Source organism: Mustela putorius, unplaced genomic scaffold (assembly GCF_011764305.1).
Source record: "Mustela putorius furo isolate JIRA1106 unplaced genomic scaffold, ASM1176430v1.1 tig00003993_pilon_pilon_pilon, whole genome shotgun sequence".
NCBI classification, from domain to species: domain Eukaryota; kingdom Metazoa; phylum Chordata; class Mammalia; order Carnivora; family Mustelidae; genus Mustela; species Mustela putorius.
Window position 1 is genome coordinate 1,207,483 of NW_025422132.1, and position 15,858 is coordinate 1,223,340.

Below are 15,858 nucleotides of genomic sequence, written 5' to 3' on the forward strand. Positions count from 1 at the left end.
AGTGGCTGGCTGGGGACTTGATCAGATAAGAGCATGACATGGTACTAATGAAGCAAAGGTCAGGGTTCGCATCCCTGTCTAGTCCAATTAGCATTATTGTTTTGCACATTTCCCTTCCCTTCCTCTCAATCTCAGCCAAGTCTCCTGCAATTTAGAGCAATTGTGCAAAGGGGTTCCTGAAAAGAGAGGACAGGAGGGACAAAAAAACCAAAAAAACAAAAACAAAAAAACACTCTTATTTCTGGAAAGTAAGCTGACAGCTTATATGTTCTTGCGTGTGTGTACATGTGTGCTTGTGCATGGGAGGGTCACTGTTAGCTTGTGCACAAATGTAAGTGTCTGTCTACCTAATCTCTCTCTCTCAAATGATTTGAAAAGCATTCATTGTTTGAGTCAGATGGAAGGATTATGTTACTTGAATACTGGTATTTAATGTATATTATCACATTTGTTATCATATCAAAACCAGATGTTTAAAATTTGGGCTAGAAATTCCATAATACGGATTGTATTACCTCAGGGTCACCCTACCACCTAATGTTCACTGCTCAGCTGTATTTTGTTATGGCTTTAATAGAGCAATAATGTGTTTCCACAAGTCTTAGTCTGGTATTAGATAACATGTGGGCTAATTTTGGTGGGTTGAGCAGACTGGTAGGGGGTTTTACAAACCAGAGCAATTTGCTTTCCCAACAATAAGAAAATACATGAAGAATTGTTGCTAATGGTCAAGACATCTCTCTCTCTCTCTCTCTCTCTCTCTCTTCCCCACGCTCCTTACCTCCTTTCTTCTCTCTCTCACCCTTTCCTTATTTATCATTTTCTTTCATTCTTTACCATTAGATCCTTTATTTTTTTTTAATCATCATTTTTACTGTCTCCACATGTCCCTCAAACTTCTTCCAGAAACAGAATCTACCTACAATTACTTGATCTCGGCCAAAGCTATTTGAAACCTTCCTCTTAATTTGCTTTTCTCACATGGCTGCTGTACTGATAAAACTAAAACAAGCAACTCAGAAAACTGATAACATTCTCGATTTAAAAAAATTATAATCCAGGCAATTTAGATAAGGTTAAGGAGAAAGAAAGAAAGAAAGAAAGAAAGAAAAGCCCCCGTGGAAGCAAGCCAGCGATTCATCTGTTTGCATTAATAGGTTCCAGCAATGGCACTACAGGCACGGAAAGCCTGTTCGCCACTGCACTTAGCAAGCACATGAGCTTAAAAATAAACTTTGACAATGTAGTTCTCTTTGTCCTTTCAGGAATGGAAAACATTATGTACTTCAAAGCATACTAAGCCTGATTTTAAAATCTAGTTGGGATATTGTTACCGTGGCAATTGGGAGGGTCTTCAGGCAGTCCGTGGAGGCTTCGTGGGCAATAGTGCTCAAGCCACAGACTAGTGAGAGTAAATGACGCTGGCAAATCTTAATATGCTCCTTCACGAGGAAGAAACGTCTGTCTTTTAAGCTCCCTGGAACAACCGGGATCTAGTTCCTCATTTCAATCAGGAAATCTCTTTCTGAACCAAACTGCTAAGACAGAGTTATTGGAGTAGCACATTTTACTGGCGTACAGCAGCGTTGGTTCATTTTGGAGTGTTTTTGGACAGGAAATCGATCTACAGGGTAACTTTCACACAAGAAAGGAAACAGTATGGGACGATGGCTTGTTAGTACAAGTGACTCTGTTTTGGATATTACGGACAAGAAACCTTGGTGGAAGAACGGCATTCAAGATCACAAGCATGATGACTCCTGATGAAAACATCCCCAAATGATGAACCCACAAGCAAAAAGGAACTTCTACTGTAAGTATCTCAGCAAGAATCACGTATCTCATTTGTTTTCAAATTTTCTGGAGTACATGGAGTAGATTTCCAAGCGAGTATTTGATGTAGGGAGTCTTCCTAGACAAGTCTATAATTAAACTCATTGGGTGGTTCCAACAGAGGGTTAGTTACTGGAATTTTTTCCATGACCTTGCAACACTGAAATAAATTGCACGTTCATGTGGGCATGTTTTATATAATAGGCATGTTATATCAGGCTTTTATTGTGTGATGTCTTAATTCTGGCAATGCAAAGTTAATGAACATGAGTATCTACACATTCCATTACATTTGGACTCTGGTCATTTAAACTGTCTTTGCTTTGGTTTCATGTTACAGTTAATCTTGTAATCAATTTTCCACATATAGATTGACACATGTTATTTGCAATTTACTTAGAATATTAGTTATTTTCTCAGTGACTCTTATTTGTTTACTAGGGAAGAGATAGCTCAGAATCTTAGAAATGGGGAAGAAAAACTCTGATAGGTTACACTAAAACCTGGGAATGAAGACTTTTTTTCTTTTTACATTTCCATATTTGTTTGGTGAGTAGTACTGTTTGAAAAAATTGATTAGATGTCTCTATGTAAGATTTTTCACTCCATTGGAATAAAATTATGATCTTGGAAATGGAAATCAAGTTCATCAGTAGCATAATCCTATGTAAATATTCAACATAGCTAAGTCCATCTTTAGTGCCTGGCAGAGTACATACTTATTAGAAAGTTTTTGAATGTGTATATGTTGGTGTTGGGTCATAGGACAAATGTCTTGATTGTACAGTAATCATTTCATATTAGGATTCTATTTTATTAACTTATCCATGAATGTGATTGAATTTTGTTTAACAGAAACTGCATAATAATGAGGTTACATTGCATTACTGTTTCCAATAAGGAATTTCTTTAAAAATGAAATTTTTAATCAATTTCTATTCTTGGTTGTTTTTCTCTTCAAATACAAGGGTTTGTTCAACTCATTGTTTATTTGAAGGGATATAAAGTTTTTGGAGCAATTCAGTATATAAAATATCAGCTGATTTCCAATTAGGATGCAATTTCCAGGTGTTAATTTGTAGCCCTGGAATTGTAATTAGCTAATTTGGAGCCCCCTCTGCTGAAGATTGGTGGGTAAGCCAAGACATTGGCCAAACCCTCAAATGGGGGAGATCATTTTTTAGGTGTAAGGAGCATGAAAATAAACTGAGAGGCAAGTGGATGAAGAGACTCTGGGAGTCAAACCAAGCGTTCCTGGAGTGACAGGAGAGAAGCAGAAAACACGGAGAAAGGCACTGAATGGGAGAGAGCTAGAGAGGTAAGGTAGTTTTATTAGAGCTGCTGTCTCTATCTTCTACCATGCCAGATAATAATGCCAGAGATAATTGTTAAACTGAATACATGTCCTTCTGCTATTACAAGTAACAAGAATGCTATACAGGTGATTCTACCCCATCTTGTTAGAAGTGGTGGTAGAATCCTTTGGGTAGAAACTGACAGGAACTGTAACTAAGCAGCAATTATCATCAAGGTAAAATACTTTGGGGTAATCATATACAGCATTTGGATAAGCTTAAATTATCCCATTAACAGTTCAGTTCTGTCTCCTACTTAGAAGTATATTTTACATATGATTTATACAGATAAATCTGTCAGAATATAGTTCTCATTAGAATAAGCCATTCTATAGGAATCATTTGAAAGCTCTCTTAAGAATTAGAAGATTTGTTATCATCCACACTATTTTCAGGGTAACATCATCTGGATTTATTATGTAGAATTCTGGAACCTCAATCAAGAAATGATGTAACATTACAGAAGTCCTGAGGCATATGACTATTTAATGAAAGCCAAGTCAGTAATATATGGTAGAATGATTACAATTTTGAGGATTATCTTCAAAAGGAAAATGTCAGCTTAGAACCCCTCCACCCTCCAGAAGGATCGGGATATAGTTGCTGAGGACAAATGATAACTTGAATTTTTATGGCGTGATATATTTTTTTCTAGTTAGTTGTTTGATATCAGAAAGATCTATACCCAGAACTATTCAAGATTTGCCATACCAAGAGAAAAGAGTTCCCTGCCATTGGTAATATGATCTAGACAAGGAGATTCAAAATGGAGGGGAAAGAAAAGTACTTGGAGATTTGGAGTCAGACAAATGTTTCTTGGAATTTCAGACCCCATAATTCCAGTTACTTATAGGCTATGTGACCTGGAGAAAATTACTCAAACTCTAAGTTTCTGATTTTTCATATATAATATGGAGTTAACAATTCTTCCTCCTTGGAATTACTACTGTAAAGATTAAATGAGACAGTTTGTGCCATGCTTGGCCTATAGTAAGAGTACAGTAGGATGGCTAACCTATATGAGATCTTGGGGCCATTCTGAAGAAGCGGTTCTGGTCATTCTAGCAGTTTAAAATAATTCCTAAATTCCTTGCTTGTGCTAAATGCTACCCAAAGATGAGGCTTGATGGAACTATCTATTCTTCACTTAGTGAGCTCTTAACATAAGAAAATTGGTAAGCAAAGCCCCTATAAGTGCAATGAGAGAATGAGTAAGGTGCTCAGAATATACAAATCAAAAATAACCAAGTTTTTTAAAGATGATTTAAACACGTGAGGATGTAAAATCAATTTGATTGACTGTCTACAGTCCTCAATGATTCAGACAGTGGAAACACTGGATTGGCCATCATTAATTAAGTTTCCCTTCCATCCTGTGACTAATCATCTTAGGGAACCCACTGTAATCAGCAAAATCATTCTCAGCAGAAATGGTGTTTTTGAGAGTTTAAGGACTGAAAATGTTCATCTTCAAGATATTTCCTATGACATCTTTCTATAGTGCCTACAGAAACCAGAGTTTTATGTGGACAGTGTATTTTGATGATTTGATTTATTGTGTTCATTTGTTACAAGTGCAAAGCTCTTGGCAGAACCATCATTCTTATACTATGGCTGAAACTGGCTTAAGCAATGTTTCCACATCACAGCTATGAAGTAACAATCTAGCTGTCAGATTTCCTATGTGGAAAGCTACCATGTATTTGGGAGAGTGTCAGCAGTGGCTATTAAAGAAAATATTATCTTGCATCTATATAGTGCCATTTTCTTTTCAAAGGATTTCCACATATATTATTTCATTTGTTCTCATCCTTAAAGCAGAGAGGGATGCTACATTTCTTCATTTGCTGCATAATATGAATAATAAAGCAGAACGAAGCAGAGTAGTCTAGGGAGAATGTTGAGTATAGAGAAAAGAGACTTTGCATCTAGCATACTTTGTCTAATGGTTTTATGACAATCACTGATTTTTATCCAGAAATATATAATTCATCTGCTTCATTCGTGCTTTAATGGGAGCCTTAAACTAAAGCAGTAATTAACACTTAGGTTAAAACGGAGCAGACCTAGTGCAATTAGGTCAACCTCAGTCAAGTGTGCAGAAAAATCTGAGTGTCTGCAATTCCCTGTCTTCTCCACTACCAATATATCCCAGACACTTCAAGAGAGTAAAGGTGTTCATATCTACTCATTTAAACTTTTTATTTTACAAAAGAATCAGGGCCACAAGTTGTGATCTTGGCAACCTTGCTTGGTTGGATCTGGACAATTGGATTTTATATAATTTATATTATTTTATTTATATTATAGATATAATTATTATAATGTTATATAATAATTATATGTATACCAGTTAATGAGGTGACAGCATCAGGTAAAACTCTGCTCCAGTTTCTCAGAGGCTGGTCAGCTACTCTCTTGCAGGCATAGATTCTGAGACTCAGGGCGTAGGTCTATCTGTCGACTCAAGTCTAGTAATCAGAAGTCTTCCTTGGTATGACTGAAGATTTTAGCCAGCAGGAACACAATTTACAGGTACAAGAGAAAAACAGAAAAACCATATAGCAGTAGAATCCGACTATCCCACAGTCAACCACAAGGTGATTTGGAAATGCAACGTGTTGATTTTTTTTCATATTAGTAGCTTTGTGTGTGCAAGACTCTTTTTACCCAGCTCCTCATTCTCTTTTCATTTGAAAGGCTAACATTGCTACATGTTCGGTGCAATCGTTTTGGTTGGTGCTATTTCATGAAAATGTAGGCTTGAAGAAGAAATTGTCAATTAGAGAGGACTTTGATGCCTTTGAATGGAATCGAATGAAGCTTAGAGAAGCCCTTCCCTGGTTCTGCATGGGCACTGCTCCGAGAGTATTCCATGATTGTTCCTTCCTCCTGTGAGAGAAACGGCCCCTAAGTTAGACTAAGCGCAGCAGAGCTAGTGGCGATGTGATGACACATCATCACATAGCATGATGCCAAAGGCTTTGGTTTCCCTCATGCTGTTTTCCCCCTTTGAAACCCAAGGTGCAGGGTCAAGGTGGATAGAACAGTCCCGTGCAAAAGGCACTAATTTCTTTTCAAACCTTGAGAGTTTAGAGTTCTCAGTAGTGCAGTCCTGAAAAAGTTCTTGCTTCTTTGCCTTCATGTTTTTAAGATTTGATTTATTTTGAGAAAGGTGTAGAATTCTCACTCCTTCAGGGTGAGATAATCTGCTCACTGAACACAGCTTTTTGTTTATATATATATATATTTAAGTTATTTAAAAATCCACACGAAGTAAAAATCCACTAATGTTTGTGTGCCTAGTTCTGCGAGTTTTGACAAATGTGTAGTCTTGTAACCAGCACCATAATCAAGGTAAAGAACAGTTTTTTCACCCCCAAAATATTCTCTCATGATGCCACTTTCCTATGGAAGCTCCCTCATATGTAGGTCCTGGGACCACTTATCTGTTTTTTGTTTCTACGGTTTTGCCTCTTCCAGAATGTCATAGAAGTGAAATCAGAGAGCTTGCAACCTTTTCCGTCTGGTTTCTTTCACTTAGCGGAATGCATCTGTGGTTCCTCCCTGTCGTCATGTCTATCGATCCTTTGTTTCCCTTTATTGCCGAGCAGTATTTTATTGTACCAGAGTGTGTTGATTTATTCAACCCATGAAGAACACTCGGGCAGTTTTTGGTGATTCTGAACAATGTTGCTCTACATATAATTTGCTTCAAACATGGGTTTCTGTGTAAATCTGAGTTTTCATGTCTCTAGGGTAGATGAATACCTAGGTGTGGGCTTGCAGGTCGTATAGTAAATGGAAATTTCCAGAACGACTTTACCATTTTGCCTTCCTACCAGAGATTTGTAGTTATTCAGCCTTCCTGCCTGCCCTTGATTTTGTCATTTTATTTGTTCATTTGTTTTTCTTTCTTAACCGTTCTAATAAGTGGATCTAGTAAGATACAATGGCACTGCATTGTGTTGTAAGACATCGAGCATCTTTTCTTTTCTTTTTAAAGATTTCATTTATTTATTTATTTATTTGATGAGAGAGACAGACCGCGAGAGAGGGATCACAAGCAGGCAGAGCAGAAGAAGGAGAAACAGGCTCTCCACAGAGCAGGGAGCCCGATCTGATACCATGACCTTGGAATCATGACCTGAGCTGGAGGCAGACATCAAACCGACTGACCACCCCGGCGCCCCTATCTTTTCTTTTTTAAAAAAATATTTTATTTACTTAGTTAAGAGAGAGAGAGACAGAGAGAGAGAAAAAGCATGCAAGGGTCGGAGGAGGGGCAAAGGGAGAAGGAGAAGCTGACTCACTGCTGAGCAGGAAGCCTGATGTGGGGCTCGATCCCAGAACCCTGGGATCATGACCTGAGCCAAAGGCAGATGCTTAACTGACTGAGCCACCCAGGTGGCCCAGGCATCTTTTCATCTGCCTGTTTCTTATTTGAACATCCTGTTTAGTGAAATGTGTTCAAATCTTTTGTCTATTTTTTTTTTTTTTTTTTTTTACTGGATCTTTGTTTTCTTATTGTTGGTTTTGAGAGTCCTTTTAAAATTAGGGGTATAAACTGTTGAATTTGTGATTTGAAGGCATTTTCTACTCTCCGCTCTTCATTTTCTTAACCATATCTTACAAAGAAAAAGATTTTAGTTATGATGAGATACATTTTTTTTCTCTCATGGACCAAATTTTTCATACTGTAGCTAATGATGTTTTTACTAACCCAACTCACAACCATTTTCTCTTGTATTTTCTTTTTTCAGAAGACTGTGATTTTATGTTTTACATTTAGGCCCATGACTCACTTTGAGTTAATATATTTTATAAAGTAAGAGGTGTCGGTGAAGGGATATATCTTTTGCATGTGAATGTCTAATTGTTTCAGCACCATTCCTGGAAAAGACTATCTTTTTTTTTTTTAATTAAAGATTTTATTTATTTATTTGAGAGAGAGTATGAGAGAGAGCATGAGATGGGAGAAGGTCAGAGGGAGAAGCAGAGTCCCTGCAGAGCTGGTAGCCTGATATGGGACTCAATCTCAGGACTCTAGGATCATGACCTGAGCTGAAGGCAGTGGCTTAATCAGCTGAGCCACCCAGGTGCCCTGAAAAGACTATCTTTAAACCATAAAATTGCGTTGGTACTTGTATTAAAAGTCAGTTCACTATAGTTTTGTAAGTTTATTTCTGGACTCTCTATTTTGTCCAATTAATTTATGTGTGTATACTTTCACTAATAACATAGAGTTTTGATTAGCATGGCTTCACAGTAGGTCATGAAATCATGTAGTGTGAGTTCCTCTAAATTTGTTCTTCCTCGAAGTTGTTTTTTCTACATTCTTTGTTTTTCCATATAAAATTTAAAATCAGCTGGATGACATCTACAAAAATCCTGCTGGCATTTTGATTAGGATAGTGTTAACTCTCAGATAAATTTGGGGAGATTTGACTTCTTACTAATATTTGAGCCGTCTAATCCATTTCTTTTGTTCTGCTTCATTTCTAGCCTCACTTTTATAGTTTTCCTCATATAGTCTCTGCCCATTTTTTGTTAATTTATATGTGGGTATTTCACTTTTTTGGAGGTCTTGTAAATGATACTTTCAAAAATTTCTGTTTCTACTTTTCAGTGTTAATATGTAGATCTATGTTATTTCATGGAGAAAGAGCTATTATATGTATATGCAGATATGTGTAGAGAAAGTCTACAAACCAACATGAATATACCTAACAACCAAGTAGAAAAAGGCCAAACACACACACATGGAAAAGAAAATATAAAGTAAATACAAGTGATTTTTTAAAATATAGAATGAAATTCAATTTCATATGCAGGAAGAGAAGGAGAAAATATTTGGGAAATCAAATGGGAAATATTTTGATATCTATGTTATCAAAGGTGTGGGAGAACAGATGCTTTTGTAAATTACCAGTGACGGTTAGAATTGATGTAAACTTTATGGAAGATACTTTTGAATGTATATGAATATTACTGATGTACATAATCCCAGAGCTAAAAATTCTGCTTCTAGTTCATTCTATGGATACATAGACAGAAGACATCAGATGTCTAAGGGTATTTACTGCGACATTTCTTAATACCAGAACATTAGAAATAATGTAAATGTCCATTATTGTGAATGTGGTGAAATAAATTATTGTATGTGCATATTGTTGTATGGCTGTGGGAAAAAGAATAAAGCAATATAATATACACTCATGGAGAATGTCTCAACAAGACCATAATGTAAATTTCTCATTAGAATATAGCCCTCATAACTAAACTGAATGCTCCACAGTGCAGATTTTTTTTTTTTTGCCCTTTAATTCACTGTTGTACCTAGAATAATCTCGGTACGTAGTAGGCTCAGTAAATACTTATTAAATGAATTAAGTGAATTTATTAAGAAGAAGAAAGCAAGATGCATGATATTTTGAGTTTGAGGTGTCAAAATCTAGGAGGTGGAAGATGCCCATTAGGTTGTTGGAAATAGGATTCTTGAGTTGGAGGTAAAAATTCAGAATTGTTAGTTAAATCCATAGATGAAGCAGTGAACAATGTGGAGAGGTAAGTGTATTGAGAAGGGGCTGGGCATTTCCTAATAGGTGGCATCAATATATAATGGGCAGGGGTGCGCCTGGGTGGCTCAGTGGGTTAAGCCTCCACCTTCAGCTCAGGTCATGGTCTCAGGGCCTTGCATCGGGCTCTGTGCTCAGCAGGGAGCCTGCTTCCCCGTCTCTCTGCCTGCGTCTCTGCCTACTTGTGATCTATCTCTCTCTCTGTGTCAAATAAATAAATAAAACCTTTTATATATATATATAATTATATAATATATTATATTCTATATTATATTATATAATTATATATATATAATTAATAAATATAAATATATTCATATATAGTTTTATATATTTATATTATATTTTTATATAATATATAATTAGTTGTATATATAATATAATTATATATACAATTAATAAATATAAAATAATATTTATAGAAATAAATAATATTTTAAATTAAATTTTAAATAAATATAATTGTATTTTTACATAAATATATAATTAATATTTTATATTTATATATTATACATACATATATATACATATGCATATATATGTATATATATATATATATATATATATAAATAAAATAGGCCAATGGAGAAAGAAGAGCCAGAGAGGAAACTGATACTGGGCCACACCAGCAGTGAGAATCTAGGGGAAAATGGTATGTGGAGACAAAAGGGGGACTTATAAGAGAATGGGCAACTGTATCAAATGCCATAACTAATGTAAAGATAAAGACCCCAAAAAAGGCTGAAGTGTGTTCTTTGGAGTTGGTGGTCAAGAGAGTAACTGCAATGGCGATCTGACAGTTGGAAACTGTAAAAGCTTGAGGAACCTAGGAAGTGAGAAGTGGTATGGATATTAAGGCAGTAAAGTAAGAGGAAAGCGAAACACTAAAAGTTATACCAGTGTTTTAGATGTTCAGCCATAGCAGAAAGGAAGGAGAAAGAGAGAGGCAAAGTATCTAATAGGAAAGTTTGTCTTAGTTGCCAGAAAATTTAGCTCAATTTTTATGTTCATAGTAGGGAGCCAGAAAGAGGGAGAGATCCGCCTAATAAAATGATGGATGGGTTGAGGTTCTGGATGCGCAGAGACAGTATAGTCTAACTTTCTGAGATAAATGGTTTGATGAACGTGTTGGCCAACAGTGAGTAGTGGAAATAAAGCTGTTTACCCATGGTGGCAGATTTTTATGTGTATGGGGAGTGGTGTTCCAAGTCTAGGCATGATGTATATAAAAGATAAATTGTACACTTAGGACTCATGGGACATAGTTATAATAGAAATTTGATTTTTGTCTTCCACAGTCTTTTTAGGAATGTCCATTGAGGCTAGTTAGTCCTCCTGGTTCTTGAGAGAACAAGTAGAGCCCGATTTCTTAGGTAAAAATGTGCCTAGAATCCCAGAAGGAGGAGGAAATGTGCTGGTTATTGCTATAGAACTCTAATCTTTGGAGTAGGTGGGACAAGAGAGAAAGACATTCCCAACAGGAAAAAAGTGCACAAGAAGCAAAATATCGAAAGTATTTGTTTCACAGCATAATGTACTTTTTCTTTATAATACACATGATAATTATGTAAGTTCATTTGTTGGATTATTCTTCATTTAATGTTTCTGTTGGGAATGGGTACCTAGGGGATTTTTATAAACATATATTTTTATCCCCAGGGGTACAGGTCTGTGAATCACCAGGTTTACACATTTTTAAAAAGAGGTCTGTGGGGGTGCCTTGATGGCTCAGTTGGTTAATCATCCTACTCTTGATATGGGCTCAGGTCATATCTCAGGGATGTGGGATTGAGCCCCACATCAGGCTCCCTGCTCAGTGTGGAGTCTGTTTGTCCCTCTCCCTCTGTACTTCTTCTGCCCACTGCACTTTCTCTTTCCCTCCCACATAAATAAATAAGTAAAATCATAAAAAAAAAAAAGAGGTCTGCATGGGAAAACACAGAAAAGAGCAATAAGTCATCTGATGGTTCTGCTAACAGGAGAAACTCAAAGCAGTCAACAATAATTACTGAAAAGCAAGGCAGGCCAACTTGAGAAGATCCACTGAAACTGGGAGGGATTTTTCCCAAGCCAGTAGCAGTTACATCCAAGAAGCTCATGATAAGATCTAAAGTGTGTACAGCAGAGGTCTAGACCCAGGGGTGAACTCTCAAAATCAATAAATCAGGGCTCCCTTACAGAATTGATTGACTTGTAAGTCAATAAGATTGACTTATAACTGAAGACTTATAAGTCTATATTCTAATGAGAAATTTACATTATGGTCTTGTTGAGACATTCTACATGAATGTATATTATAGTGCTTTATTTTTTTTCCCACAACCATACAGAGTGTTTCACACTTTGAAACACTTCTTTTAAAAAATAAAGCACTTTATCTATTTGTTCAATGAATACCCATGGAAAGCCTCAAATGTATTGCTACTTACAGAATTGCAGTTAAATAAGAATTGAAAAGGAGAGAATATAATATGTAATGAGTATATGCTCTGATAATATCTGTATAGTATAATTATTAAAAATAGGGGGGGGAAGGTTTATAGAAGCAATGGTCACGGTCGCCAAACTGTGGAAAGAACCAAGATGCCCTTCAACGGACGAATGGATAAGGAAGATATGGTCCATATACACTATGGAGTATTATGCCTCCATCAGAAAGGATGAATACCCAACTTTTGTAGCAACATGCGCGGGGCTGGAAGAGATTATGCTGAGTGAAATAAGTCAGGCAGAGAGAGTCAATTATCATATGGTTTCACTTTTTTGTGGAGCATAACAAATAGTATGGAGGACATGGGGAGATGGAGAGGAGAAGGGAGTTGAGGGAAATTGGAAGGGGAGATGAATCATGAGAGACAATGGACTATGAAAAACAATCTGAGGGTTTTGAAGGGGCGGGGGTTGGGAAGTCGGGGGAGCCAGGTGGTGGGTATTATAGAGGGCACGTATTGCATGGAGCACTGGGTGTGGTGCATAAACAATGAATTCTGTTATACTGAAAAGAAATTAAAAAAAAAAAATAGGTGGGGGGGCACCTGTGTGGCAGAGTCAGTTGAGTGTCTACTCTTGGTCATGATCTCAGGGTCATGAGATCAAGCCAGGCTGGAGGCTTAGCACAGGGTCTGCTTGAGATTCTCTCTCCCTCTCCTTCTGCCCCTCCTGCTTGTTCTCTTTTTCTCTCTCTCTCTCTCTCAAATAAATACATAAATCTTTAAAAAGATAGGTGGATGTTGGGGATGGCATATACTAAACAAAAATTTTCAATGTATTCAGTAATCATATTATTGGTAATATTAGTATTGCTATTTTGAGATTATTCTGCATGCAACATGAATAAATCAAATGAGTAATTATACTATATTCTAACTGTATCATCCCCTGTGACCTTGAGAACCAGGGTTCTTGATATGGGAAAAAAAGGGGGTATAGAGGAAATATATAAGTTAGGTAAAAATTTTTTGAATTTGAACTGGGAATATCATTATTAACTCATAAGGTATTTAAAATATATACATATATAAATACACACATGTAGTATATAAACTGTGTATATGTGATTAAGAACATATGTAACAGGGTAGGTATGTAATACATTATGTATGATGTAAGATATAGGTATATACGTGTATTTCCCAACCATGTCCATTGGAAAAAAACAGAAAAAATTACCAAGTACCCAGTAGCAATGAGAATCTTTAACCCCAAAACTGTGGTCTTCCTATACCATTTTCCTACTAAAAGAAGTAAAGACATTTTTGAGAAATGTGTGACTCCAAGTGTGAGTCAAGAAATGTAGGAAATGAACATGGAACATCTTGTTGTATCATATAATGAAGAAGTTCTCAGGACTCACAAGGCTATGTCACCGGTTCATGACACAGACCCAATCTTAAAAAGCTGCTATTAGCTAAAAATGGGAGCAGGATAATAATTGCAACGAACTGAAATCCATCCAATGTTTAAATCCTTGAGGTCATGATGATAAGGAAGTAACTAACTGGAGATTCAGGGAAGGCCTCTTTAAAAGTGTGAGGGAAGCTGAAATTGAGGGTTAAGTGGGAAACAGTTGATGAAGACAACAAGGAAACGTACAGGTGAACAGCCAGTGGGTGGAAAGAACTCAGTCCTATGGGGCTGGAAGACAGTGGGTGAAAGGTTAAGAGGTTCAACATGACGTTGGAGAAATAGTCGGGGCTAATCACTAAGGAACATGTAGTCATGCTACATGTTCTTTGACCTTTGATCTTTCTTTGATCTTTGATCTTTGCTCTTTCCTCAGAAATGTGATAGAAAGTTATTTAAAAGTTCTATGCAGGGAAGGAAATTGACTTTGCTGCTATGGGGCCCATGGATTGGAGGAGTCCAGAGCAAAGTGGGAGAGAGAGGGAGAGTTAGGGGCCACTGCAAGCAAGAGATGAAGCTGGCTAGCTCTGGGAAGCCCTCTGGAGCCACAATTCTTCATCAACAAGAGAAAAGCAGTCTAAGAGGGACCTGTTGCCCTTTGGAGTAACTTGAAAATCTTCTGTGTGCTCAGGATATGATAAAACCAGCCCTTTTATCCCCATTCCTCTTTATCAGTAACAGGATACAGCATACATTTCTCCTACAGAACCTGGACTCCATGTAAACCATGTAAGGTTTATATTTATAACAGAAAATTAGGAGGCCCAGTTCTGTCTAGTCGAGTGATATCGCTTTGCTTTTAAAGCCTTCCAAATCAATAAAATCGTTTATTTTCATGTTGTTTTTACCTTTTTTGAAGCAAAGGATAGACCTTCCAAAAGATGGGTTGCAATTAGAGAGTGTTTCTTCCTGAGTTCATATAAAGACAAACAAACAAAAGATATTTCTATGTAAAAAGGAGCTATGTTTCCCCTTGAGAAACACGAGCAGGGCTCATACTTGGTTGAGATGCCCAGAATGACAATGTCAGTTGTTAATGGCCAGGGCTCATTTCTTACTACCTTGGTTCTGATTGGTCAGTGCTGACGGATTCATTTTTGTTAAATATTAAAAACTCACTCTGCTCATGGATAGTAAAATAATATTTCCAATTATCATTTGGAACATTTAAATTCATCTTCTGGGATCAGAGGGTGAGGATAGGTACCATTAAGACATGCCACATACAATCAATCCCTTTGAGGAGTGGTGAAGGAAGCCCATTCAAGAGATTGATTTTAGGGGCACCTGGGTGGCTCAGTGGGTTAAGCCGCTGCCTTCGGCTCAGGTCATGATCTCAGGGTCCTGGGATCGAGCCCCGCATCGGGCTCTCTGCTCGGCAGGGAGCCTGCTTCCCTCTCTCTCTGCCTGCCTCTCCATCTACTTGCGATTTCTCTCTGTAAAATAAATAAATAAAATCTTTAAAAAAAAAAAAAAAAAAAAGAGATTGATTTTAGAGATGTCCCAGGTCGTCTCTTCTCGTGTTCTCTATTTCTCGGTATGCTTGGATACTCTACTCTGCATTCAGAACACTCCAGCTAGTTGCCTCTCTTTTGCTTTTCTTTTTTTGAAACCACATTATTGTATTGCTTTAAAAAGAAGACCACGATGTCTTACCACATTTGCTTAAGAAAAAAAAAAAAAATCCAGAATTTTGTTCAACACAAGTCATCATGGATCTATTGGTCAAAGTTGTTAACTGTCTTTTTCTTTCTTCCCTGTGGAATGAATATGCATTTTCTACCATTTCTGCCTTTGGTAGTTCATTTGATGCTCTTCAAAAGTGTGATGTTTGGCATCTTTTCAATGTGGATATTCTTTAAGGATGGCTTTGTGCTATGAACTCTGTTAATAATGTTTGGGAACCAATTTATTGAATAAATATATCAAACTTGAAATATTAATAATCAAAGTTAAAGTATGACTTACAGTGTCTCTCAAAGGCTGCCATTCAGCTTGCAAATTGGTTAAAACCTAGTAATAACACTTATTATCTTTTCATACACTATCTCAGAAGCCAACTTCAGAAGAGGGCTTCCAAAACTATTTTCAGCATCAATACCTTTAGATCTCAGTGGTTTTCCAGTGTGATTATTTCAGGATGGTACTCATTTAGATGTGTGAATTCTAAAAAAAAAAAAATTGCTTTA

The 15,858-nt window shown here is 36.8% G+C and overlaps 1 protein-coding gene across 1 annotated transcript in view; it reads left to right on the forward strand.

Annotated features, from left to right (window-relative positions):
* Positions 1 to 836: 836 nt before the first annotated feature.
* Positions 837 to 15,858, forward strand: part of KCNK2 (potassium two pore domain channel subfamily K member 2) — a 227,805-nt gene continuing 212,783 nt past the window's right edge. Inside the window, exon 1 of the mRNA XM_004780513.3 lies at positions 837 to 1,813. Within this exon, the coding sequence (XP_004780570.1) occupies positions 1,780 to 1,813 (34 nt within the window). The 5' untranslated portion in view covers positions 837 to 1,779. The remainder of the gene's footprint in view (positions 1,814 to 15,858) is intronic.